We start from the raw sequence: 27,408 nt of genomic DNA, 5'->3' as shown, positions 1-27,408 counted from the left end.
AAAAAAATAAAAAATAAAAAGAGAGAGAGAGATGGGGCGCCTGGGTGGCTCAGTCGGTTAAGCGTGCAACTTCGGCTCAAGTCATGATCTCACGATTGGTGAGTTCAAGCCCCGTGTCGGGCTCTGTGCTGACAGCTCAGAGCCTGGAGCCTGTTTCAGATTCTGTGTCTCCCTTTCTCTCTGCCCCTCTCCACTCGCGCTCTGTCTCCCCACTCGGGCTCTGTCTCCCTCTGTCTCGAAAATAAATAAACATTAAAAAAAATTAAAATAAAATAAAATAAAGAAAGAGAGAGAGAGAGAGATTTATTCCCAGATAAACAAATCTGAGGGAGTTTGTCTGTTGCTAGTAGACCTGACCTACAAGAAATGCTAATGGGAGTCCTTCAGGCTATTAGGAAAGGACACCAGATGTGGTAATTCAAATCCACAGGAGGAAATGAAGAGCACTGGAAATGGTAAAATATGTAGGTTACTATAGAGTCTCTATAAATACAGATTTTCTTATTTCTTCACAAAAGCTTCTTTAAAAGATATGAAATCGTATAAGGTAATAATTTTAATTCTATATTAATAGGTTGTAATGTGTGTGATATATATGATAACAATGAGCAATGTGTATATTATTTAATATAAATAATATTATACTGGGGCGCCTGGGTGGCTCAGTCGGTTAAGCGTCCGACTTCGGCTCAGGTCATGATCTCGCGGTCCATGGGTTCAAGCCCCGCGTCGGGCTCTGTGCTGACAGCTCAGAGCCTGGAGCCTGCTTCGGATTCTGTGTCTCCCTCTCTCTCTGACCCTTCCCTGTTCATGCTGTCTCTCGCTCTGTCTCAAAAATAAATAAATGTTAAAAAAATTTTAAATAAATAAATAAATAATATTATTATAATTTTTTAATGTTTATTTTTGAGAGAGAGAGAGAGACAGAATGTGAGCAGGGGAGGGGCAGAGAGAGAGAGGGAGACACAGAATCTGAAGCAGGCTCCAGGCTTTGAGCTGTCAGCATAGAGCCCAACACGGGGCTAAAACTCACAAACCACAAGATCGTGACCTGAGCCAAAGGCGGCCGCTTTTTCATGATCTCCCAGTTTGTGAGTTTGAACCCCACATTGGGCTCTGTGCTGACAGCTGAGAGCCTGGAGCCTGCTTCAGATTCTGTGCCTCTCTCTCAAAAAGAAATAACATTAAAAAAAATTTTTTTAAAGTCTACAGGGGCTCCTGGGTGGCTCAGTTAGTTAAGCATCTGGCCTTTGGTTTTTGGCTCAGGTCACGATCTCACAGTTCATGAGTTCAGCCTAGTGTTGGGCTCTGAGCTGACAGTGTGGGAGGCATTTGCTCCCTTTCTCTCTCTGCCCCTCCCTTGCTCACGCGCATGCGCTCTCTCTCTGTCTCTCTCTCAAAATAAATAAATAACCTTTTAAAAAGAGGGGCACCTGGGTGGCTCAGTCAGTTAAGCCTCTGACTTCGGTTCAGGTCATGATCTCAAAGTTTGTGAGTTCAAGCCCCACTTTGGGCTCTCTGCTGTTAGAACAGAGCCCACTTCAGATTCTCTGTCCCTCTTTCTCTCTCTCTCTCTCAAAAATAAATAAATATTTTTAAAAAAGAAAAGTCGACAAAAGAATTACGTGGCACACTACAAATATTTATTTAACACAAAAGATGTCAGTAAAGGAGGAAGAGAGGAACAAAAAAGAAAAGGGACACATAGAAAACAAATAATAAAATAGTAAATGTAAATCAAATCACATCAATAAATTGTGAAAGGTCTAAACACCCCAATCAAAAGCAGAAGTTGACAGACTGGATAAAAAGGCAAAATCCAACTATAATATGTCTACAAGAGACACCTTAGATTTCATGACGTCAATAGATGAAAAGTAAAAGGTTGAAAAAAGATTATGCTATGGATATAGTAACCATAGGAGAGCCAGAGTAACTATATTAATATCAGGCAAAATAGACTTAAGACCAAAATTTTTAAAAAGGCTACTAGAAACAAAAAGGGACATTTAATAACGATTAAGAGATCAACTCATCAGGAAGATATAATAATTATACATATGTACATAACAACAGATCTGCAAAATACATGCAAGTAAAACAGGAGACGCCAGTACCCCGCTCTCAAAAATGGATGGAACAGCTATACAGAAAATCAGTGAGGACCTAGGAGACTTGAACAACACCATCAACGAACTTGACCTAATTGACATCTATAGAACTCTGACTGGCAATTGTAGAATAGACATCCTTCTCAAGCACAGATGGAGCATTCTCCAGAATATATTATATGTTAGGACATAAAACAAGCATTCAATAAATTTAAAATAATTCAAATTATGCACACTGTGTTCTCTGACTGCAGTAGAATTAAATTAGAAATCAACAACAGAAGAGTCTGGGAAACCCCAAAGTATTTGGAAAGTAAGCAGAGTTCTAATTAGTCCATGGGTTGAAGAAGATACCAGCAGGTAAATTTAAAAATATTTTGAACTGAGTAAAAGTGAAAACACAACATACCCAAATTTATGGAATGCAGCTAAAAAGTGCTTTGAAGGAGACCTATGTCAGAAAAGAAGGAAGTTTCAAATCAATAACCTAAGCTTCTATCTTAGGAAAGGAAGAAATAAAAAAAGAGTAAAATGTAAAAAGAGGAAACTAAACCTAAGTCAAGCAGACAAGGGGAAATAAAGATTAGAGCAGAAATCAATAAAATAAAAAACAGAAAAACAATAAAAAAAGATCAATGAGCCAACAGTTGGTTCTTTGAAAATAGTGACAAACTTTTAGTTAGATTTACCAAGGAAAGAGAGAGAGAAGACACAAATTACCAATATCTGGAATAAAAAAGGGAGCATAAATGTCTACCTTATAAGAATTAAAATATTGTAAGGGTGTGTTATGAACAACTTTATACCAATAAGACAATTTAAATGAAATGGAAAAATCCCTAGAAAGATAAAAATTATCAATATCAATTAAAAAGAAAGAGAAAGGAGCGACAGCGACGCAAGATGGCAGCCACCACGGGCTCGGGAGTAAAAGTCCCTCGCAATTTTCGACTGTTGGAAGAACTGGAAGAAGGCCAGAAAGGAGTAGGAGATGGCACAGTTAGCTGGGGTCTAGAAGATGACGAAGACATGACACTTACAAGATGGACAGGGATGATAATTGGGCCTCCAAGAACAATTTATGAAAACCGAATATACAGCCTTAAAATAGAATGTGGACCTAAATACCCAGAAGCACCCCCGTTTGTAAGATTTGTAACAAAAATTAATATGAATGGAGTTAATAGTTCTAATGGAGTGGTGGACCCAAGAGCCATATCAGTGCTAGCAAAGTGGCAGAATTCATATAGCATCAAAGTCGTCCTGCAAGAGCTCCGGCGCCTAATGATGTCTAAAGAAAACATGAAACTCCCTCAGCCGCCCGAAGGACAGTGTTACAGCAATTAATCAAAAAGAAAAACCACAGGCCCTCCCCCTCCCCCCCTCCCATTCGATTTAAGCAGTCTTCATTTTCCACAGTAGTAAATTTTCTAGATACGTCTTGTAGACCTCAAAGTACTGGAAAGGAAGCTCCCATTCAAAGGCAATTTATCTTAAGATACTGTAAACGATACTAATTTTTTTGTCCATTTAAAATATATAAGTTGTGCTATAACAAAAAAAAAAAAAAAAAAAAAAAAAGAAAGAGAAAACCCAAATAAAACTTATATCAAGTAAAAAAAAAAAAAATGAGTTAACACTCAAAAATCTTTCCACAAGGAAAAGCCCAGGCCCAGATGGTTTCACTTGTTAATCCTATTAAATATTTAATTAAAAAAAATTTTTTTTAATTTGAGAGAGAGAGAGAGAGAGCATGGATGAGTCGGGGAGAGGGGCAGAGAGACGGAGAGAGAGAATCCCAAGCAGGTTCCACACTCAGTGAGGAGCCCGACATGGGCCTCAATCCCATGACCCTCGAGATCATGACCTGGGCCAAAATCAAGAGTCAGACACTCAACCGACTGAGCCACCCACGCATTCCCCCATTAAATATTTAAAGAAGAAATAATACCAATACTTGACAAACAATTTCAGAAAATAGAAGAGGGAATACTTTCCAATTCTTATAAGGCCAGTATTATCCTGATATCAAAGCTGGACAAAGACACTACTGAAACTACAGTTCAGTATCCTTTATGAATACTGATGTAACAATCCTTAACAAGATACTAGCAAACTGAATCCAGCCACTTATAAAAAGGATTACATACCACTGCCAAATAGGATTTATCCCAGGAATTCACAGTTGGTTTAAAATCCTAAAATCAATTAATGTAATACACTATATTAATAGGATAAAGGACAAAACCCACATGATCATCTTAGTACATGCAGAAAAAATATTTGACAAAATTCAACCCATTCATGATCAAAACTCTCAACAAACTAGGAATAGAAGAGAACTTCCTCAACCTGATAAAGGACATCTACCAAAAACCCACAGCTAACATCCTATGTCCATTAACTGATGCATGGATAAACAAAATATGGTATATTCATATAATGGAGTATTGTTCAGCAATAAGAATGAAGTACTAATACATCTACAATATGGATTAACCTCAAATACATGGTAAATGAAAGAAGCCAGCTGCAAAAGGCCATATATTATATGATTCTATTGGTATGAAATTTCCAGAAAAGGAAAATTTATAGAGACAGAAAGCAGATCATTGGTTACATTGGGTAGAGAGCAAGCTTGACTGGGCTGCATGTCCATGATGGTCTGGCAATTGATGAAGGAATTGATGGCAGCCATCATGGAGACAGCTAACATAGATGGGAAGCCATTAGAAGGCTTTAAGCAGAGAAGTGTTATGATCTGACTTTTTAACAGGATCCTTCTGGCTGCTGTGCCAGGAGAAGACAGCAGATAGGCAGGAGGAGTAGAAGAGGCAGGGACAGTGGCACTGGACCATAGTGGCTATAGTGGAGGGGCGCCTGGGTGTCTTAGTCGGTTAAGCATCTGATTTTTGGTTTTGGCTCAGGTCGTAATCTCATGGTTCCTGGGATCAAGCCCTGAGTCGGACTGTGTACTGACAGCACGGAGCCTGCTTCCGATGCTCTCTCTCTGCCCCTCCCCTGCTCGTGCTCTGTCTCTCCCTCTCTCTCAAAAGTAAATAAACATAAAAAAAGGAAAAAAGAAAATAAAGGTAGAACTGTCGGGATTTTCTGATAGACTGATGGGAGTGATAGAAGAATAAGAGCCAGTGACAACTCCCAGTTTGGGGGCCCAGACGGCTGGAAGAATGGAGCTGCCATTAACTGAGATGGGATAAGGAAGGAACACGTTTAAGCAGAAAGTTTAGGAGCTTAGGTTTAGGAATCGATTAGACATCCAAGCAGAGAAGTCCCACAGACAGTTGGATATACAGATCTGGAATTCTGGAAAGCATTCCAAGGTGGAGATATATAGATATATATGTGTGTGTGTGTATATTTGGATATCTCTGGATGAGATCCGCAAAGGAGCTGGTGAAGATAGGAATGAGCCCTTGAGCCCTTGACATTAAGCGTTTAGGAGAACTGAGAGGAAACAACAGTGGAGACTGAGAAAGGACAATCAGGAAGAAAACCAGAAAAGTCCTGGAAACCTAGTCAAGGAAAGCACTTCAGCTGAAGTGTTTCACAGTGATCAACCATGTCAAATGATGCTGATAGGTTAAATAAGATGAGAACTGAGAACTGACCATTGGATTTGGTAATATGGAAGTCACAGATGACCTTGACAAGAGTAGTGTTGGAGAAGGGGTGGGGGGTAAAAGCTGATTCCACTGGGGTCAAGGAAGGAGGGAGAGAAACCAGAGTCAGTGGTTGTAGATATTTCTTCTCTTTCAAGATAAGGAGAAAAATGGGATAGTAGCCACAGGCAGAAGTGAAATCAAGAGAGGTTGTTTTGGAAATGGAAGAATATGTCTTTATACTAAAAGAAAACATTGAATAGAAGGGGCAAGTTGAGGCAGGAGATAGAAAAGAGAATCACTAGACTAATATGCCTGAGTAGGCGAAGGTGGGACATAATATACAAGTGGAAAGGCTGGCCTTGAATAAGAGTGTGGACAATTTAGTAGCTAGAAGACAGGCAAGACTGTACATGAGTACAGTCACAACTAGGTAGATTGTTAAGAAAAGTCATCTCAAATTTGGAAATAGGTGAACAGGATTATTGGGTATCTTTTTTAGAGAAGAACTGTGCTCTGGCCAGCAGGCCCTTGGGGATTACCTGATTTTTCTTGGAGTAGTTACCTTTGCTTGACTTCTATTTACTTTCTATTTACTTTTTTTTTTAAATGTTTATTTATTTTGAGAGAGAGAGAGAGTACGTGTGCATGGGAACTTGAGAGTAGGGGAGGGGCAGAGAGAGAAGAGAGAGTGAATCCCAAGCAGGCCCCGTGCTGTCAGTGCAGAACCTGACCCGGGTCTGGATCCCATGAACCGTGAGATCATGACCTGAGCCGAAATCAAGAGCCGATGCTCAACAGAGTGAGCCACTCAGGTGCCCCTCTATTTACTGTTGACTAGGATATTTTGCAGGTCTTTTTCTGTAGAACACTTATAGCAATGCAAACAGTTCTTGTCTGACAGAAATACAAATTATTTCTGTCCTGTAGAAAAGATAACCTCACAAGTTATGATTTTGGGGTGGGGGGTATTTTTACTTGTAGGGCATTAACCACTTTTGTATCTAACCTAGCAATCTTATTCTAATATTTATAAACACATTTCCTGATGAAATCTATCAACTCCTGTTCCTCAGATGTTCTTTGCACCAGCTTTACCATTTTTTTTTTTTTTGGTTTCTTAGTTAATAAACCATAGACATATGTTTATTCTATATTTGTAAGAGTTGTGATTTTAACTTTTTGAAAATTATATTTTAACGAGGAAGGTGTATTGGTGGGGGCTTGTGGATAGTCTCCTCTGATTGCTGTTATGAACTGAGTTATGAAGTGAGAGTAGCAATGGGGAGGAAATTTGGGGTGTTTGAAAGTTGTGAAGAAGATATAAAAAGACTTTTAGGAGAGTGAGAAGGTGAGGAGGCTAAGGAAATACACTCTGACTGCTGAGCAATGTAAGGCCCACTGGAGGTTCTAGTCATGAATTTTAAATGGCTCCGTCAGCATGCCACAGCCATGCCTGCAGGCACGGGGTAGGCAGGGTTAGATGTAATCAGGTTTGAGGTTTTGCTAAGTGAGCACAACAAAGAAAATGGAGCAAGGGAGTTGCAGGTGTAAGCAAGAATGTAATTATAGTGATGGACCATAAAAGGAGAGACACAAGGAGGACACAAGCGGGGAAAAGACAGGAAAAGGTGGAAGGGTCAATGGCTTGTCAGTCCCTTTAAGGAAGTGTTGTTGGGATTGGCTTTCTCTTGCTGGAAAAGTGGAGGTGGTTGTTGGCCACTGGGATGCTTAAAATTGAAATCATGATGGGGGGAGATGTGGGTGGGGATGTTTATTGGAGCTAAGAAGTGAATGGGAGGTTGGAAAGAAAAGCACAAGTGTGAATAAAAGGGGAGAGATACAGGGTAGTAACTCAAGCAGGAAATGACACTATGGTAGTTTAGTCGTAATTTGTGTAGACAAAGAGTGAAGGGTCAGGAAAAGGAATAAAGCAAGATCCCAGGGGCTGTGAACAGGAATAAAAACTAGGGCACAAGTGCATGGGATTAATATTAATAAAATTAGAAGGGACCCTAATGAGACAAGAGGGAGGATAAAATCAGGAACAAGAAAGAAACCAAGACATTTTGTTGAGGATAGGATTGAAGCTGTTAGAGCTCAGGTTAGATCCCTTAATCCTATCACTAAATTAGGAATCTAGGTTATCTGCTATGAAGGATATAGAAGAGGTTGGGAGCAGCTGGTATGCCTTGGGAACTGAGTAAAAGAGTTGGGTAGGAGAAATCATACGGGGGGCGGGGGGGGGGGGGCAGAGAAGGATGTGAGAAGTCGAAGTCTTTGAGAAAGTTGAGAGATTATCTTAATTTCCTGTGTCTCTGTAAATGTGGAAAACACAATAAGCTTCTTATATGGGTTAATGTGTATAACGTACACGGATTACAAGGTTGATCACATAGAAATGTCACTAGTGTTGCCACCATAAGCACTACAGCAATGGTGCCTTTAAGTTCCTCTTGAGTTCCAGACCCCCGTACTTACACTTACTTACTAGCCCTTGCTATTTGTGTGTTCAGAAGGTATCCAGAACTCTCTGCTGGAAAGCTAAAAACAATCTTACTTCAGCCTCACGCCAAAAAAAACCAAACAGAAGTAACCCCTAACCTCCTCCAGTATTTTCCATTATCAGCCCAGTCTCCAGAGATAGAAAATTCAAAGCCTTTTCATGTCCCTCACTCCTCAATCCGATTAGACACCAATTTCTACAGTGTGAACACCTCTCAAAGCTTGCTCCTCCTCCTCCTATTAGGATTGCTCACACACTGTCCAAAACCTTAGGAGGTTTACACGTTCCAAACTGGGAAGCCGGGGAGTGAGGCAGAGTGGTTATGTTCCCACTCCAGGCACAGAGAGAACCAGCTCTCCCAGGTCAAATTCACAAACACACTTGAATGGCTAGGCTCCAATGGGCTTCCAGTCTTCGGATCTGGTTTATCCAGGAGCACAACCTGTGGTCCCACATAAGTACATGGGACCTTGTCTTAAACTACATCACTAGCCTAGACTTCTCCTTTACTTATGGTGGTGATTTTGTTTTGGGTCTCCATGTCCTTTTCTGCCACTGGGCTATTAAAGATCTGGGTTTGGAGATTTGGTCCCTTCCCACCATGGGATCCTTACACATATTGGTTCACTTCCTACCTCAGTTCCCACTTGGATGCCTAATAGGTGTTTCACACTTAACATGTCCAGAGCAAACCCTGATCTCCCTTTTTCTTATCTCCCTTATACCTACTCTTCCCAAAGTGTTCTTTATGTTAGTATGCACTCCATTTTTCCAGTTGTTCAGTCCCAAGCTCTTGGAGTCATTCTTAAAAAAATTTTTTTTTTTTTTTACATTTTACTTATTTTTGAGAGATAGAGAAAGACAGAGCACAAGTGGGGGAGAGGCAGAGAGAGAGGGAGACACAGAATCCCAAGCAGGCTCCAGGCTCTGAGCTGTCAGCACCGAGCCCGACGCAGGGCTCAAACTCAAACCACGAGATCATGACCTAAGCTGAAGTCGGATGCTTAACCAACTGAGCCACCCGGGTGCCCCATGGAGTCCTTCTTGATTCTTCTTTTTTCCCCACATCCAATCCATCAGAAACTCCTCTCCTATTCAGAATGGCCACTTGTCACTATTTCCTCTGCTACCACCCTGGGCTCCTGCCCAGATTATTATTGTAGCCACTTAACTGGTTGCCCGCTTCCATTTTCACCTCCCTACAGTCTATCCTAAGCACAGAGGCCAGAGTGACCCTGTTAAAACAAAGTTCTAATCGTGCCATGACTTGATTAGACCCTCCCAACAACTTGCAGTCTCACTTCAGAGAAAAAGCCAAATTCTTTACACAGCCCCTAAACCTACACAATCTGGGCCCCACTCTATCTCTGACTTTATCTTCTGTTGCTTCTTTCTCCTTCCCTCACACTGCTTCAGCTTTTGCCTCGGCCTCGACTGCTCTTCTCCCAGACACTTACGTGGCTTGGTTCTTCCTCCAAATCAGAGACCTCTGCCACATCAGCTAGGATGGCACTCCTCGTTACTCTCTAGCCTTCTCACTTGGCTTTACTTTTCTGCCAACATTGTATCTCTTCCCCAAATGCAGTATGAACTCCTTGAGTAGCTTTGTCTTGTCCTCAGCAACTAGTGCAGTGCCTAGCACACACTAGAGGCAAGATAGGTATTTATGGAATAAAAGAAAGAATAATGTAATTTTGCATTTCTAGATAATCTTCATGTTTTCCGAGCAGTATATAAGATGACTGAACTACATAAGGAACCTTTGGAGGCTGTCCACTCAGTTGTGCTATAAGTCGTATCCAGATCTCTCAAGTAAAAACCCAGTAATCTATTTAGAAGGCTGTTTTACTTATTTTTTTAAAATGTTTAATGTTTATTTATTTTTGAGAGAGAGAGAGTGAGTGGGCAAGAAGGAGACAGAGAGGGAGACATAGAATCGAAGCAGGCTCCGGGCTCTGAGTTGTCAGCACAGAGCCTGACACGGGGCTCGAACTCACAAATCGCAAGATCATGACCTGAACTGAAGTTGGATGCTTAACCGACTAGAAGGCGCCCCTAGGGGCGCCTGGGTGGCTCAGTCGGTTAAGCGTCCGACTTCGGCTCAGGTCACGATTTCGCGGTCCGCGGGTTCGAGCCCCGCATCGGGCTCTGGGCTGATGGCTCAGAGCCTGGAGCCTGCTTCCGATTCTGTGTTTCCCTCTCTCTCTGCCCCTCCCCCGTTCATGCTGTGTCTCTCTCTGTCTGAAAAATAAATAAACGTTAAAAAAAAAAAAATTAAAAAAAAAAAAAAAGAAGAAGGCGCCCCTAGACGGCTGTTTTAGAGCAGGTATTGTCCTCACACTGCAGAAGGGGAAACTCAAATACAATACAGCTAGGGACCTTGCCAAAGCACGCTGTTTAATCACACTAGAATCCAGAATTCCCAGTTCCTAGTAGTCCTATGGCTCTGAGGGTTTACACGCATGCCACTGAGGAGTCAATAAAGTCCTTACTTCGATATTTTGTTATTCTAATCTTTACTCTCCCTACGCACACCCTCCCTGGTGTGGAAAGACACTTAGTGTCTTTCCTTGTGTGTTTTATTCTGTCCTTGTCTCTGGAGGTCAGAATGACTCTGTTACTTACTAAGTAAGTAACCACTACTTTCCCTGTCACCTGGACTTTGTCTTCTTTGGCTTCCATAACAATGTGTTTGGGGGCAGGCTGTGTCTTTGCTCAGGCTGCTCTAACAAAATACCATAAACTGAACTGATAACAACAGATCATAGCTCTGGAGTCTGGAAGTCGGAGTTCTAGATGCCAGCATGGCTGAGTTCTGGCGAGGGCCCTGTTCCGGGTTGCAGACTGCCATTTTATCATTGGATCCTCACATAACAAGAGAGCTCTCGGGGTTCCTTGTGTAAGGGCACTAATCTCATTCTTGAGGACTCCACATCATGACCTAATTACCTTCAAAAGCCCTACTTCCTACTTCCATCACAATGGAGGTTAGGATTTCAGTATATGAATTTGGGGGCACACAAACACTCTGTCCATTGCAGGCTGGGCCTTGACCAGAGGCCATGAACCAACCCCCTCCTCCCTCCTGCCATGGAATCAAGCAAACTAGCATCAGGGAAACAGGTTTCATAGCTTGTTAGGTGACCTACATTCCAGGTTAATTTTCTTTCCTTGGAACAACTTTGGTTTACTATTCAGCCATTTCAGGCAGTGTAAAGGGGAAGCGCATTCTGAATGTAAAATTTCTTTGTTTTGAGCACAAAGAATTCCTTCATTCTCTTTTTTCTTTTCCCGCAATATGTGAACTGGGCTCTGTCCCTTGGGTTTGGTACAAATAAACGGAGCTGCTGAAGGAACAGGGTAAGCAAGTTGATTTTTGTAGTTACAGGCTGTTCCACATAATCCATTTACAAGGTCAGCAGGGACTACAACTTACCAAAACAAAGAAGTATGTAATCTAAAATGAGGAGCTCTTGATCTATCAGAAAGAAGCAAAGCCCTTTGGGATTTCTAAATAACTTATATTCCTGACTCTATGGGAACAAAATATGTTGGAGGATAAGGAAAAAGGTACATGGATTAAAGGGTCAAAAAAGCAAAGTGCTATAAAAATAAAGGCTTTGAGTACAGGCACACATATATTACAGCCCTATACCAGCCTCCTTCCTCCATTATGTCTTGTAATTGAAAAGTTTGGGTGCTATCTCTCTCTCTAAAATAAGCAAACCTTAAAAAATAAACAAATAAAAATAAAGGGGTACCTGGCTGGCTCAGTGGGTTGAGCGTCTGACTTCGGCTCAAGTCGTGATCTCATGGTTCATGAGTTGGAGCCCCACATCAGGCTCTGTGCTGACAGCACGGATCCTCTGTCTCACCCTCTCTCTCCTCCTTTCCTACTCTCTCTCTCTCTCTCTCTCAAAAATAAATAAACATTAAAAAAAAAAAAAAAAAAGTTTGGGGATCATTCCAGGTTTGGATGATTTGGGGAAATAAACATATAATTAAAGTCGTAGCTATAAAAGTGGTCCCATATTAATGTTTTTAGAGAGAAAACAGTGGTTCAGAAATGAAAGTCTTAAAACCGACCTCCTGAGGAAAGGGTTGAGTTTCCCAGAGAGGAAGACCAGACTGAAAACAGAATGAGCCAGTGTGTGGCTTTAGATAAGCTAGTTAACCCCATGAGCCTCAATTTCCTCTTCTGTAAAATGGCGGTAACAGGAGTTCCTACCCCATAGGGTTATTGTGCAGAATAAACAAGTTAAAGCAGGGAAAACCCTTAGTCTGGAGATTTTCAAAAGCCCAGAGTGATGGTGACACTGGTACTGGTGGTGGAGATACTGGGGCGGGGGGGGGGGGGGGGGGATAGAGAGTGGGGGCAGTAAAGGATCTGGGGACTTTTGTAACCCAAGAAATAGAAGGAATCAGGAAAGAATGAGTTGATTGGGATCAGATGGTTAGGAGCTAACCCTTTTCATAACCCTAAAAAGCTGAATTGGGAGGAGAAACCAGGCTGGGTTTTTGGCTTTGGTTGGCTGTGAGGAGAGGGTTCAGCCTGAAGCCAGAGAATGAATGAAGCTCCGAGACAAAAAAAAAAAAAAAAAAAATCCAAACCAAAACAAAACAAAAAACCTTTTTATGCCAGGAGTAAAAGAACTAAGGGAAATGGTCTGATTTGGACGAGTGTGGAGGTAGGGGCAGTGCTACAAATTGTGTGTCTGTGGATGTTTAACAACCGGCTGGGAGAGGGGATAAGAGCCTAATCTGTAGTAGTCACTGTTTTATTTCTACGATGGACATATAGCCAGCATTGCTGATTTTAAGCTCCCCACGCCAGGTCCGACTGGTTGTCAAAAATTCTGAAAATCTAAGAATTGGCTCTGGCAGACCAGTGAGTAGGGGGATTAGCACAAAAGCATAAGCAGGTCAGATTAGGGAGAAGCCCACTGATTTGAAGAGCTCAAACACGTTCAGCCAAATTAAACTAACTACCTGAATAACATGAGGCTGATTTGCCTGTAAGCCTTATAATAGATACACTGATATTCGCTTGTACTGAAGCACTACTATACTGATCATGTAGGAAAAAAACAATACTTAGTGCACCCAAATATAGTTGGTTCTGTGTCCTGGGAAGAGGGGGAGGGGACAGCTAGAAAGAGAACCTGGAGAAGTAAAGGGGGAAAAAATTATCCTGAGAGGCACAGTCTCCGAGTAAATCCCCTCCTGTCTTAGCTGCTGGCAAGAAGTTACAGTCAAAAGGAAAGAAAACTCTGAGGGGCCTTCCACTTCGGGCTGCCTGGGTGCTTTTTAGGTACATGAATAAATAAAATTATTAAATAAGCACTGCTATAAATAGGGAAGATTTCCAGACTCCAGGATATGATCCACTTATTAGAATAATAATGTAGATACTTGAAGAATTTGAGTCCAGTAGTTCCTTTTAATCTTCTGGAAGAGAATTTAACCAGTCCCTCCTAAAGGGATGGGGGGCAGGGCAGGAAACAGAGGGAATGGTGACCAATTACAGGAAAGATTGGAAAGAACCTGAGGTAAGCAGGCTTGGCTGCAGTCCGTGGAGTGGAAAGACCCGGGAAGCACAACCTATTCAGTTGTTTGGGTTTGTCACTACGAGAGGCCACGGGTCAGAAGTACTGTATTTTTAGGGAATGTAAAGCAGATTAGAACAAGCCAGATGATGTCTGCGTGAAAATAAAATGTGAAATTCCTGAGAAGAAAGCAAGTCTTCTTTGTGATCTTCCTGGCCACAGCCAGCATAAGGAGTCCTGATGAAGGGGAAGAAGTCCAAAACATGGCTCTGATCCCAGGGGAGGAGAACTTTGAAAGAATGTTCAAGAAAGCTATAAAGTTTGCAAATATTTGCAGGATAACAGGAGCAGTAAGTGAAAGCTAAAGAATCTTAGAGTTATTTTTCCCATAAAAGAAAACAATGTATTACCTAGAAGATAATCTCTTGCCTGCCTTTCTGTATTTACAGGGGAATGAAAAGGAAGAAAAAACAAATCACCTCAAAATATAGAGATTTAAGGGGCACCGGGGTGGCTCAGTTGGTTAAGCGTCCGACTTGGGCTCAGGTCATGATCTCCTGGTTTGTGAGTTTAAGCCCTGCATCAGGCTCTGTGTTGACAGCTCAGAGCCTAGAGTGTGCTTTGGATTTTGTGTCTCCCTCTCTTTCTGCCTCTCTCCTGCTCTCTCTGTCTCTCTCAAAAGTAAAACAAACATTTAAAAAAATTGAGATTTAAAATATACTTGTGAAGAAGGTGGTTGAATTAAACTTCAAGGAGTCCTAGCTATCCTTTGGAGGTCTTAGGAATGGGAAAAATTCTCCTTTTTCTTGCTAGACTAGTGGCATCCTTGTCTTAGGACAGTAAATTCATTAAATGATTTTTCTAGGACTTCCTTTCCTTGTGAACTAGAACCAGTAACAGGCTCATGGAGGGCCTAGAAAGAAAAGAGGCAACTGTCATTTTAGGCATTTATTCTGAGTCCCATCTCTTGGGTTTAGGGTAAATTATTTCCATCTCAGGACCTTATTTCCCACAGTTGTATAATGAATACCTTTGTTAAAAATTTATCTTTGAAAACTTCTCGAAGGCACTATTGGAGTAGAAAATACTTTATCATAAATTGCTATAGAGCACAAAATATCCCCATACCATTATTATTGTAACATGTAATTTGTAACTGAACACAAAATCAATTCTTTAGCACTACTGGTATCCTAGCATAGAAACCGGGAGTTTGAGAAAAGATAAGGTTCGGTTTTGTCTGAATTCTTTCCTCTTTCCTAATGTTTTGGGGACATGTTAATACAACAGTGATTTGAAGTCCAAGCTCTCCTGAGCCAGAGTAGGTATGCCACTTTTTTTTTTTAAATGTTTATTTATTTATCTTTGAGAGACAGAGGGACAGTGTGAGGGAGGGAGGGGCAGAGAGAGAGGGAGAGAGGAAATCCCGAGCTGGCTCCATCTCAGTGCAGAGCACAACACAGGGCTTGACATCACCAACCATGAGATCATGATGTGAGCGGAAATCAAGAGTCGGACACTTAACCAACTGAGTCACCCAGGCATCCCTGCCATTTCTTTCTCTAATGTATTGTAAGACTCCAGCAAAAGTCCCATCTGTAAATATTTATCTAACGTACCAGTGATTCTTACAAGACCCTGACCGAAGGAAGCATGTTTTCAACTTTACTCCCTTTGGGACACACGTACAGCAGAAGCCTCAAGTCAGAGTATCACGGAATGTAAAGGCTGGAAGAGGCCTTAGAATGAAACTGTCCAATCCCCTCATTTTGCACATGAGAACCTGGGGCCCAAGGAAGAGAAGTGCCCCCTCCAATGTTATATCACCAGAGGTGGCAGAGTACAGGCTCTCTGTTACTAACTCACCATGTTTGTGGTGGATTTGAGACCATTTCAACTGGAAAGTAAGACAGGCTTCTGCCTCTTCTCTCTCTCGGTAATTTTTAGACTCAGAAAGACCTGTTTACATAAAAGTTGAATTTTTCACTGTCCACCCAGGAAAGAGACTTTTTTTCCCCCTCCAAAACAATCCAGTAGGGGGCAATAAAGTTAAATATAGATCCCAATGTTTAAAATGATTAAAAAAAAATTTTTTTTTTAACGTTTATTTATTTTTGAGACAGAGAGAGACAGAGCATGAATGGGGGAGGGTCACAGAGAGAGGGAGACACAGAATCTGAAACAGGCTCCAGGCTCTGAGCTGTCAGCACAGAGCCCGACGCGGGGCTTGAACTCACCAATCGTGAGATCATGACTTGAGCCTAAGTCGGCCGCTTAACCGACTGAGCCACCCAGGCGCCCCTAAAATGATTTTAAAATGCAAGAGAATGCATCTTCATGTCTAATTTTGTCCTCTACCACGATCACCTCCAACAGTAACAGCTACCGATTTTAGGTGCTTTGCTATGTGTATATGCTCTGTATTACTTATCTCATTTAATCCTCACCACAATGTATCTACCTCTGAGTTATACATTATTCCATTTTATAAGGGAAGAGATGTAGAGAGATTACAAAATTGGCTTAAGGACCTACAGCTAGAAAAAGAAAACAAAAATCAGAGCCCACATCAGAGCAATCAGGCCTGCAAAGCCCTTAAGCCTATTGAGGTCCCTCAAGGGGCTATCTGCTTGAATACGAGATGATAGAGAGTGAAAAGAAAAATAAAGGTGTTTTGCTAATGAATCCTTTGAAAAACATAACCTAAAAATAAAATGCCTAGTATTTTTAAATCGCCACACTGAACTGTTCTCATCAGGGCTACTAATTACCTCCATTTGGCTAAATCCAATGGTCATTTTTGAGTTCTGTGCTTACCTATCAGTGGCACTCGACCCTGCTAATCATCCCTTTTTCCTTGTTTCCAGGACCTCACATTCCTGGGTTCCCTCCTATCTCACCGGCTGTTCCTTTTTAGTGTCCTTTACTGGTTTTACCTCTTTTCCCAGAGCTATGAAATTGGTCGTCTTCTCTCGTGTTTCTACACTCACTCCACTCACATCTCACCCAATGTCATGACTTGAGGATGGCATTTAGATGTCCACCTCCACCCGGATCTCTTTGCTTTGAGATCCAGACTCTCATATCCAGCTGTGTCCTGGCCATCTCCACCTCCACATGGACAACAACGTCTTGATTTAACATGACCAAAAATAACCCTTGGTATCAACTGCCTTTAAGCCTGCCCCATTCTCAGCCTTTTGCCTCTGTTGATGGCAAATTGTCTTTCACTCATTCAGGCTAAAAACTGGAATAATCCTTGGCTTCTATTTCCCTCACATGTGAGCCTTTAGGAAATCACTTTGGTCCTGTCTAACCACATGTCACTAATTCCTCTGCTACCACTCTGGTCAGAGTCTTTCTCATCTCTCAGAAGGATTATGGCAATGAGTTCTCATCTTAAGATGTCTTCCTGCTTCTACCTGTGCCCTCCTATAATCTTTTCTCAACACAACAACCAAAGTCATCTTTTTCTAAAAAGGCCATGGGGGGGGGGGCGGGGGCACCTGGGCAGCTCAGTTGGTTGAGCATTAGACTCTTGATATCAGCTGGAGTCTTGATCTCAGGGTCCTGAGCTTGAGACCCGCATCGGGCTCCACGTAGTGCAGAGCCCACTGAAAAAAATATTAAATAAATAAATAAATAATAATTTAAAAAGCAGTCGGGTCATGTCATGTCTACGTTTCAAACCCTACATTAGCCCCCCATGTCAGAGTAAAAGCCACAGGATTTGCAGTAACTTACAAGAAGCTGTAAGATCTGGCTCCTGTTTCCTCTCCAACATCGTCCTCTGTCTTTCATCTCTTCCAGCCAAGCTGGCCTCACTGCTCTTCCTTCCAGGAACGCTAACAGCTCACTCTTGCTTGGGGGTCTGGGCTCCAACTGCTCGCTTTTAGCCACTTGGCTAACCCCTCATGACCTACAAGTCTTTGTTCACATCTCATGTTATCATTAAGGCTAACCGTGATCATCATGGTTCTATTACAACCCCTCTCCCACTCCACCCTCTCATTCCACTTTGTTCAGTATTTTTCTATAGCAACTCTTCACCCTCTAATGAATTTTATGATTTACTTATTTACTGTGTTCATTGTTTGTCTTTCTTCCCGATCCCTCCTAGAACATAGGCTCTACGAGCAGAGATCTGTCAATTTTGTTCACCTACCTATTCCCAAGAACCTAGAAACTATGCTGAATATATTTGTGGAATGCATTAAAAAGTTGAAATGCTTTACTAATTAAGAGTAAAATATTTAGCAACAGACCAAGATGCTAATTATTCCAACTTTCAGAATATCCTGCCACACAATAAGTAATAGGTGCGCAATAAACATTTAATGATGGAACTATGGCATTGTAATTTGAAAAGGAATCTCTGCATGTATTTCCAACAGCATTCATTTTGTGTGAGTTGGAGTGTATCTGGAGTTCTGCCTATTCTGTATCTAAAACCCAGTGTTTCCTGTCATTTTGCCTTTTTCTACTTCAGGGAAAATCCCTATAACCTCTATTATGTATAGCAGTCACTTTTGTTCTCTGAATATTCCCATAAACTCTATCATCCAGAGATGGTGGAGAACTAAGATAACATGATGAAGTTGCAGAGAAAGAATAACAACTGAAAGAAAAAGGCTGCTTCTGAGAAGTAAACCATTGCAGGGAGGGTCAGCACGGTATATTTAGCACGAGGCAGTACAAGGTAATGAGGGCTTATGGGCAGCCCCATTACTCTAGCTGTGTGGCCTTAAACTTGTTGAATTCCTCTGAGCCCTAGTTTCCCCATCTGTAAAATGCAGATAACTCACAGCGTCGCAAGGATGAAATGTGATTGATATAGTGTGAAAAACCAACTACTCTGAATAGTAAGCGATCAAAAATGGAAGCTATTACTATAACGAACCGAAAAACCGGCTTTTGCACCAACTGGAAGATTGTTGTTAGAGACGAAGAGTTAATTTAAAAGAATGTGGGAAAACGAGTAAAAAAAAAAAAAAAAAGCAAAAAGATGAGAATATGGGCTTCAGGCCGGCTGGTGGTAATTAAGGGCTGGGAGGGGGCGCAAGGACCTCTCTCTCCAGAATCCCACAGCTGCACGGGAGCCGGCGCCAGGGCTGTGCAGGGCGTAAGCGGCGGCCCCGCAGGCCAGGCCCCGCCTCGCTGGGAGGTGCGCGGCGGGGACTGGCTGTGGGTTTCGCAGGGCCGCCGCTCGAGGGTCCGGAGACCGGCGGGAGGGGCTGCGCTCCCTATACTCCGCCCGTTTTTCCCTGAGGTTTTGCACGCGACGCCCCCCGCACCCGCTGAGGACTGCGCAGATGCTTCGCCTCCCTTCTTCCAGTCTCAGTCCCCAGCCTCTTCCCCGCCCCATCCGCCCTTCCCTGGCCCCAGGACGTCTCCTCCCTTCGTAGATCTGGCTCTCTCCGAAGAGTTTGGTTTGAACTTTTGAACCCACCAATCAGCGCCCGCGCCCCGCCTCTCTCCGCCGGAGGGTGCGACGGGGTGTCCCTCCCGGCGCCGCGGGACTTGGAGGCGGGGCCGCGGCGGCCGGGGCGGGGCCAGGTGCCCGCCCCTTGGCCACGTGGCCGGGGAAGGGGGTATATAGAGTCCCTGGCGGCGGCTTAAGCTCTTACTACTTCTCCCCCGGACTCCTTGGTAGTCTGTCAGTGGGAGAGCCTTCTCGCCGTCCCCTCGCCGCCTTCAGCCTCAAGGAACCCTACAAGTCTTAGTCATGGTGAGTGGGGGTCCTTGGGACGTGGCGTGGGTGTGAGAGCAGTCCGAAGGGGCGGGGAAGCCCGGGTGCAGGTGGGACGCAGCCGAGCAAACTTGCTTCTGATGGCCAGGCTGGGAAAGCCGAGTTCACCCGCAAACTCCTCTTCGGGCTCGAAAACGCGGCCAGGACACTGCCCTTGGTGGGAGTGGAAAGCCCTCCTGATCCTAGAGGGCATCTCCCCAGGGCCCGCCACAGCCTAAGGCAGACCGGGAAGCCTTCACACCGGCCCCTCCAAGGACTTGTGGAAACGAAAAATCCCTCCCCTCCATTTCCGTCAGTGACCTACCTCACCTTCCCACTACCTACCGCCCTGGAGCGCTAGGTGCGCTCCAGCACCCAAGGTGCATACGCTCCCTGCGTCCGCTTTCCAGCGCCCGGTGACTGCCTGCTGAGTCACCTGTGGCTGGTCTCTGGGGAGAGCTTCCAATTGCATCAGTCCACCTGAGAGATGTGAACAGGCTGCTCCTTTTAAGGGAACTCTTAACTGTCACGTCTAATTTTGCGTTTCTGTGTTAACTTAGTGGGACGTTTATAGCTGAAGCTTGGTACTTAAGCCAGGTTTTTAAAAAACTAGTCCAGGGGCGCCTGGGTGGCGCAGTCGGTTAAGCGTCCGACTTCAGCCAGGTCACGATCTCGCGGTCCGTGAGTTCGAGCCCCGCGTCAGGCTCTGGGCTGATGGCTCGGAGCCTGGAGCCTGTTTCCGATTCTGTGTCTCCCTCTCTCTCTGCCCCTCCCCCGTTCATGCTCTGTCTCTCTCTGTCCCAAAAATAAAATAAAAAACGTTAAAAACAAACAAAAAAACTAGTCCATGAAGAGATGTTTTCGTATAAAACCTCTGAGCAAACTAGTACTAACAATGTGTTCTTGGAGAAGGTCTGTTGGAGGTCAACCTAAAATAAGCCGTACTTTTAAACTAGTATTTGTGTATCAAATGTTTCAAAATAGTATCTTTAAAGAAAAGGGGATACAGTGAACAGACCAGCTACCTCTTCAGAGACTACCACAGCTGTTAAAAAAGTAAGTCTGACTGTAACAACTTGCTTGAGTGCTTTGCACCAAGTAGACAAAAAAAAAAAAAAAAAAAAACCTGGTAAAAGTGCGATTCAGAAAGTAGTAGGACTGTTTAAAGGGCAGGAGAGCAATGATTTAGGCAAACACTGGCTAAGTTAATAGTTTGGATTTTTTGTTTGTTTTGTTTTTTTAATTAGAGACAGGGGCTGGTTATCCAGTGAAAGTTAGACTAAGTGACTCTATCACCTGTGTCTCACTTCATCCCCCAAGTGGCCAGGGGAGAGTGGAGAAAGTCTAAAGGAGAAAGCTGTTGAGACTGCTGCCCAATGGAAGTTTTTTGGGCTCAAAAATCCATCAAAGAAACCCTTCATTAGAATGAAAGGTTCTTCTCAAAAACTTTATCTCCTTGGGCCTGGGGCTGTCATGGGCAGATCTCTCCAGCTTTCTCAGGCTGTAAAATTTCCAAAGTCCAGTTAAAGGTAAACAGGATGCAATTATAAATACTCATGGACTCATTAGAATAAACAACTCCCCTTTCTCCCATAGCCCTAGACCTGGGCGAGTAGACTCAGGTCATAATGAGCCAAGTGATGTGGTTAGAAGACCATGGTTGTTTTATGAGTGTATGTGGGAAGGAGGGGACCATAAGTCAAAGGTTGTGAGTGATTGGGGTTTTTATTATCTCCGGTTATGAAAGTAGGACCTTTGAGATCTTAGAGGTGTTGAGTTTTCTTTAACTAGTTTCCTGTTAGCAGCTTCGAAGGACTCGAAGCCCTCCTATTCGGGGAAAATGTAATGGGAGATATTTGGTATCAATTTTGAAAGTCCTCTGTCAATCTCCAAAGTAGCTAATCTGACTTATGATGAAATATAATAAACACCCATTTTTTTTGTTTTCCTCTTAAATCTGGGGGTATGGATTCTATGTTCATGGCCTTATTTTACTAAGCAGGAATGAATTTGGTAACTTATAGATGATCTTGTTCATCAAGTAAAAGAAAACATTTTCCCAATATCGTTAAATTCTTGGCACCATAGACTTTTCCACAGTGCCAGAGATACATGTATGTATGTTTTGGTAGGAAACAGCGAATTTCTTAAGCTGTTAGTAAAGTTTTGTTGACACTTTCAGCTTTTATTACCATGTGTCTCCACCACCACCCCCTACTGAAGATTTGTTGATAGTGAAGGAAAAATGTTCTTCCTTGCGATTAAGTTCTTCCACAGAGTTAAAAAGCTGCCTCTGACCACAGTTTTTAAAATACAGCTAACTGCTGCTTATCTGGCATTTTTTCCATGAGTCATATGGCTATAGTTTGCTGGTTTAAGCTGGTTTTAAAGGGAGAGGGAGAAGCTCTTGTCTTTTAAAGAATAGGATTAAAGAGGGACCAGAATGAGCTCGACAGTTAGTTATACAGTCACATGGAATGAATCAGAACTGGAAGGGGGAATTTTGCATGCCTTTAAGGAATTGGCAGGCATATTTCCCAGGAGCTGGGGGAAATGTATTGCTGTGGAACAGTTTAGGTCTTTCTAAAATGGTAGAAACCTGACCTTGAATATCTAATGTGACTACAAAGCAAGAGTCTGATCTCTGGTCTTGCCTAGTAGTTCATTAACATATCTTTGGTTTTGCAAAGCATTTTCTCTGAATTAGTCAGCAAAGACTGTTGCTTGTGAAATAAACCCTGGGCAGGAGTGGCTTCCAGAAAGGTGACTTTCTATCCTGAAGGTTAATTAGTCATTTAGGTGTGAGTCATTCCTAAACATCCCATCTGATGTGTCATATTCTGACATTTTCCTTTCTTCCCACAGCGTGAGTGCATCTCCATCCACGTTGGCCAGGCTGGTGTTCAGATCGGCAATGCCTGCTGGGAGCTCTATTGCCTGGAACACGGCATCCAGCCCGATGGCCAGATGCCAAGTGACAAGACCATTGGGGGAGGAGATGACTCCTTCAACACCTTCTTCAGTGAGACGGGCGCTGGCAAGCATGTGCCCAGGGCAGTGTTTGTAGACCTGGAACCCACAGTCATTGGTGAGTTGGCCTCAGTAACCCAAGGGAGATCTCAGGGCTCTTGAGACAGGAGGTCTGTCGTGAGGGCTCCATTGACACCCTGGGGTGGAGCAGGCGTGTGCAGGTTGTGAGTGACGGGTGGCTGCTTTGTTTTTCTCTTCCAGATGAAGTTCGCACTGGCACCTACCGCCAGCTCTTCCATCCCGAGCAGCTCATCACGGGCAAGGAAGATGCTGCCAATAACTATGCGCGAGGGCACTACACCATCGGCAAGGAGATCATCGACCTTGTCTTGGACCGAATTCGGAAACTGGTAAACATAGTGTTTTATTTAATATACATATATAAGTTTTAAGTGTATTTATTTTGAGAGAGAGTGGGAGAGTGTGAGTGGGGGAGGGACAGAGAGAGAGGGAGAGAATTCCCAAGCATGCTCAGCTCTGACAGCTTGATCCCATGACCTGGGCCAAAATCAAGAGTCAGACACTCAACTGACTGAGACACCCAGGTGCCCCAATGTAGTGTTTTATTTAAAGTGAGATGAGAATGTTCTCTTACAGTTTTAAGGGAGACCAGACTATAAGAATCATTCTTTGTATCCTAAAATGAACCTTTGAGTGCTCAGTAAGTAACCAGACTTTATTTTTTAAAATTTTTTATTTAAAAAAAAGTTTTTTTTAATTTTATTTAATTTTGAGAGATAGTGGCGGGGGGGGGGGTGGAGCAGAGAGAGAGGGAGACACAGAATCCAAAGCTGTCAGCACAGAGCCTGATGTGGGGCTTAAACCCATGAACGGAGATCATGACCTGAGCTGAAGTCGTATGCTTAACTGACTGAGCCACCCAGGCACCCCAGGTAACCAGACTTTTTAAATCAGATGGTCCTGTGTTATGGAGCAACTATTTAGGTCAGGGTTAAATGCTCTATTGCCTATTTCTATGTGTTATAAAGCAGACTTGGGCAAATGCTTAAGGCAGGGCAGTTTACCTAAAGTGAAGGTGAGAACCAGGGAGCTGTAGCAGTTTGACATTTAAGACCATTAAACATCCTTATTCATATTAATCAAGCAGCTTCCCTGCTTCAAGCTAAGAATGCCCCCTTTTAGGTTATCTTAGTCACATTGAATGAGAAGGTGGCAGACTCCGAAATGTAACTAATTGATCAAACTCCTAAAAAAAATATGTATATATATATTTTATATGTATTTTAAAAATATGTCTATCAGGGTTGGTGCCTTATGTTGATACAGAAAGTACAGAACACAAGAAGCCGGTATAACACTGACTAGAAATGGTGGACACTGGAATCTTCCAACAACATTGAAAGTGCAATCAAGGGAGCTCCCTTATTATGGAAGCTAGTGTCGTCCTTGAAACTTGGAAAGTATTGAAATATACTCACAGAAAGTAGTATGGTTGCTTTTCCACTAGAGCTCAGACCTGTGTGAACTGGCACTGTGACAGAAAAATCTTAGGCAACGGTATTCACATCAGTAAAAGTCGATAAGTAAATGTTCTGTTAGGATCATTTTATTTATTTTTTAAATATTTATTTTTGAGAGCAAGCATGCATGTGGGTGGGGGGGAGGGGGAGGGAGAGAGGGAGGGAGCAGGAGAATCCCAAGCAGGCTCCGCACTGTCAGCATAGAGCCTGACTCAGGGCTCGAACATAAGAACCATGGTCACAAGAATGGTGAGATCATGACCTGAGCCAAAATCAAGAGTCAGACGCTTAAAACCAACTGAGCCACCCAGACGCCCCTGGATCATTTTACGTTCAGGGTCTGGTATCCAGATGACTCTACTCCTGAGGCATGTGGGCAGCTTGTAAGTAATTAACCAAAAATCAAGAATAAAGGCTTTGGTAGAGTAGTTTGTCCAGAAAATCACATTCTAAGCCTGGCCACAACTGGTCTAGTCTAAAAAGAATGACTTTGCATCATTCACAGCTTCATACTTTTCCAGATGTTTATCACACCCTTCCTAGCAAAATTGGGGTAATGGTTCTATGTTTATAAATCAAGCTTCAGCTACAAGCACTGATTTGGAAATCAGGACCTGCCTTTAGGGGCAAATAAACCTAGTAAAACCCATCAAGGGTTCTGGAGTAAAGTTGATTAACTACCAAAATAATTGTATTTGTCCTTGGTATTATTACTGTGTCCATAGGAGGCTGAGTGGATTTAATTGGTAGACCAGAGTCTGCCCTGTACATTGATCCCAGAGTATGGACCCACAGAAGAAGTATAGTGAGGGATTGGTAGAGAATTCCACAAATCTTAGCACTTATTTTATTTTATTTTATTTTATTTTTTAATATTTATTTATTTTTGAGACAGAGCATGAGCAGGGGAGGGGCAGAGAGAGAGAGGGAGACACAGAATCCGAAGCAGGCTCCAGGCTCTGAGCTGTCAGCACAGAGCCCGGGGCTCGAACTCGTCAACTGTGAGATCATGACCTGAGTCAAAGTTAGACACTCAACCGACTGAGCCACCCAGCCACCCCTCAGCACTTCTGAGAAGTGAGGATTGTCAGCAGAAGACTTTGAAAAGTCAAAAATCAATGCTTTCACAGAATGGTAGTTTGCTAACTGGAATAGCTCAGTTAAGTGGTGAAAAGCCCCACTGACATTAGGTCTCATGGTCCTATCACAGTAAATCACCTTTTTCAGAATCAATAGGCTCTCTGATAACTAGTGCTTACTGTGCCAAACACTGTTGCACGTACTTATTTAATTCTCAGTGACCCGATGGAGATTACTATTCTCAATAAACGCGAAGACGGAGATTGAGAAATAAATTTGGTCAAAGCCACACAGCAAGGAACTGGGAGAGCCGGATCCAGACTCAGCCTGACTCCCAACACCAGTGCATTGGAACTCCGCTATTCTGTCTTACTCCAGCTCAGAAAGCAGCTGCCAGATCTTTCTAAGACCTCTATTGTATGGGGCTGGTGGTCCCAGGCCTGCCCTTGGTAGCTCTCCAGCTGCTGAAAAGTCATACTCGTTCTGCGGTCACAGCAAGGGCACCAGCGGTTGTGGAAATGAAAATAGTTCATTTTTAAATAGCCGTTTAGCAGATTTCTGCTGCCCCCCGCCCCCCCCCCCCCCGGAATTGTGAAAAGTTTCTCTGAATCTTAGCACTTAGAAGCTCTTTATGACTACTTTCTTTGCAAATATTGTTCAGGAGATTAAAAAAAATCTCGATCAGGGGTGCCTGGCTGGCTCAGTTGGAAGAGCATATAACTCTTGATCTCAGGGTCATGAGTTTGATCTCCACATTGGGTGTAGAAATTAAATAAATAAAAACTTTAAAAAATTGGATCAATGTAATTATGGATTCAAAGAAGTCATTGCAACTTTCACCAAGACTAAATTAAAACTTTTTTTTTTTTTTTTTTTTTTTTTTTTTTTTTGCAGGCCGACCAGTGCACGGGTCTTCAGGGCTTCTTGGTTTTCCACAGCTTTGGAGGGGGAACTGGTTCCGGGTTCACCTCCCTGCTGATGGAACGTCTCTCTGTCGATTATGGCAAGAAGTCCAAGCTGGAGTTCTCCATTTACCCAGCCCCCCAGGTTTCCACTGCTGTCGTTGAGCCCTACAACTCCATCCTCACTACCCACACCACCCTGGAGCACTCTGATTGTGCCTTCATGGTAGACAACGAGGCCATCTATGACATCTGTCGTAGAAACCTCGATATCGAACGCCCAACCTACACTAACCTTAACCGCCTTATTAGCCAGATTGTGTCTTCCATCACTGCTTCCCTCAGATTTGATGGAGCCCTGAATGTGGATCTGACAGAATTCCAGACCAACCTGGTGCCCTATCCCCGCATCCACTTCCCTCTGGCCACATATGCCCCTGTCATCTCTGCTGAGAAAGCCTACCATGAACAGCTTACTGTAGCAGAGATCACCAATGCGTGCTTTGAGCCAGCCAACCAGATGGTGAAATGCGACCCTCGCCATGGTAAATACATGGCTTGCTGCCTGTTGTACCGTGGTGATGTGGTTCCCAAAGATGTCAATGCTGCCATTGCCACCATCAAGACCAAGCGTACCATCCAGTTCGTGGACTGGTGCCCCACTGGCTTCAAAGTTGGCATTAATTACCAGCCTCCCACTGTGGTACCTGGTGGAGACCTGGCCAAAGTACAGCGAGCTGTGTGCATGCTGAGCAACACCACAGCCATTGCTGAGGCCTGGGCTCGCCTGGACCACAAGTTTGACCTGATGTATGCCAAGCGTGCCTTTGTTCACTGGTATGTGGGTGAGGGCATGGAGGAAGGAGAGTTTTCTGAGGCCCGTGAGGACATGGCTGCCCTTGAGAAGGATTATGAGGAGGTTGGAGCAGATAGTGCTGAGGGAGAGGATGAGGGTGAAGAGTATTAACCTGTCCTCTACAATTTTATACTCTGTTGTGTTGGGACTGTCTTATTTCTGTTCTGGAAGCTGTCCACTGTGGCCCTAACTTGTCAATAAAAGTGATGTTTCTATTTTAAATTTCCAGCTGGCTTCTGTATCGCAGTAAGTACTAGCCTCACTTATTTAAGGCCAGTGGGGATGGGGGAGGCTGGCAGATGGTCTACCCAGTCATTTGGTCAACATTTCAAGTGGCTTCTGTGTGCCACACACTGTGCTTAGTGGCTTGTCTGTTTCACTTAAGACCTGGATTGATGAGTGGTGATAAAATCCTATTGTAAATGAGGCAGCAGGCTTAGATTGGGCCATTGTTTCTCAAATTTCCATGTGGATGTGAATCACATGTAAATATTAAAATGTAGATCCAGGGTTGCCTGGGTGGCTCAGTTGGTTAAGTGTCCAACTTT

The 27,408-nt window shown here is 43.2% G+C and overlaps 2 protein-coding genes across 3 annotated transcripts in view; both read left to right on the top strand.

Annotated features, from left to right (window-relative positions):
• LOC131519652 (tubulin alpha-1C chain) overlaps positions 1-27,082 on the top strand; it is a 36,006-nt gene extending 8,924 nt beyond the window's left edge. Inside the window, exons 1-4 of one of the 2 annotated variants that reach the window (XM_058742911.1) lie at positions 19,384-19,511; positions 22,377-22,599; positions 22,743-22,891; positions 25,997-27,082. In XM_058742911.1, the coding sequence (XP_058598894.1) occupies positions 19,509-19,511; positions 22,377-22,599; positions 22,743-22,891; positions 25,997-26,971 (1,350 nt within the window). In that variant the 5' untranslated portion in view covers positions 19,384-19,508 and the 3' untranslated portion in view covers positions 26,972-27,082. Of the gene's footprint in view, positions 1-19,383; positions 19,512-22,376; positions 22,600-22,742; positions 22,892-25,996 lie in introns of those variants that run through there. The other variant, XM_058742912.1, reaches the window with a different exon arrangement.
• Positions 2,991-3,624, top strand: LOC131519654 (ubiquitin-conjugating enzyme E2 variant 1). The gene has a single exon (XM_058742914.1). The coding sequence runs from the start codon at positions 3,015-3,017 to the stop codon at positions 3,456-3,458; it is 444 nt and encodes a 147-aa protein (XP_058598897.1). The 5' UTR covers positions 2,991-3,014; the 3' UTR covers positions 3,459-3,624.
• Positions 27,083-27,408: the final 326 nt, after the last annotated feature.

The sequence above is a fragment of the Neofelis nebulosa genome, chromosome 8, assembly GCF_028018385.1.
Source record: "Neofelis nebulosa isolate mNeoNeb1 chromosome 8, mNeoNeb1.pri, whole genome shotgun sequence".
NCBI classification, from domain to species: domain Eukaryota; kingdom Metazoa; phylum Chordata; class Mammalia; order Carnivora; family Felidae; genus Neofelis; species Neofelis nebulosa.
The sequence above is the reverse complement of the archived record's forward strand: the minus strand, read 5'-3'. Positions and strand labels throughout refer to the sequence as shown.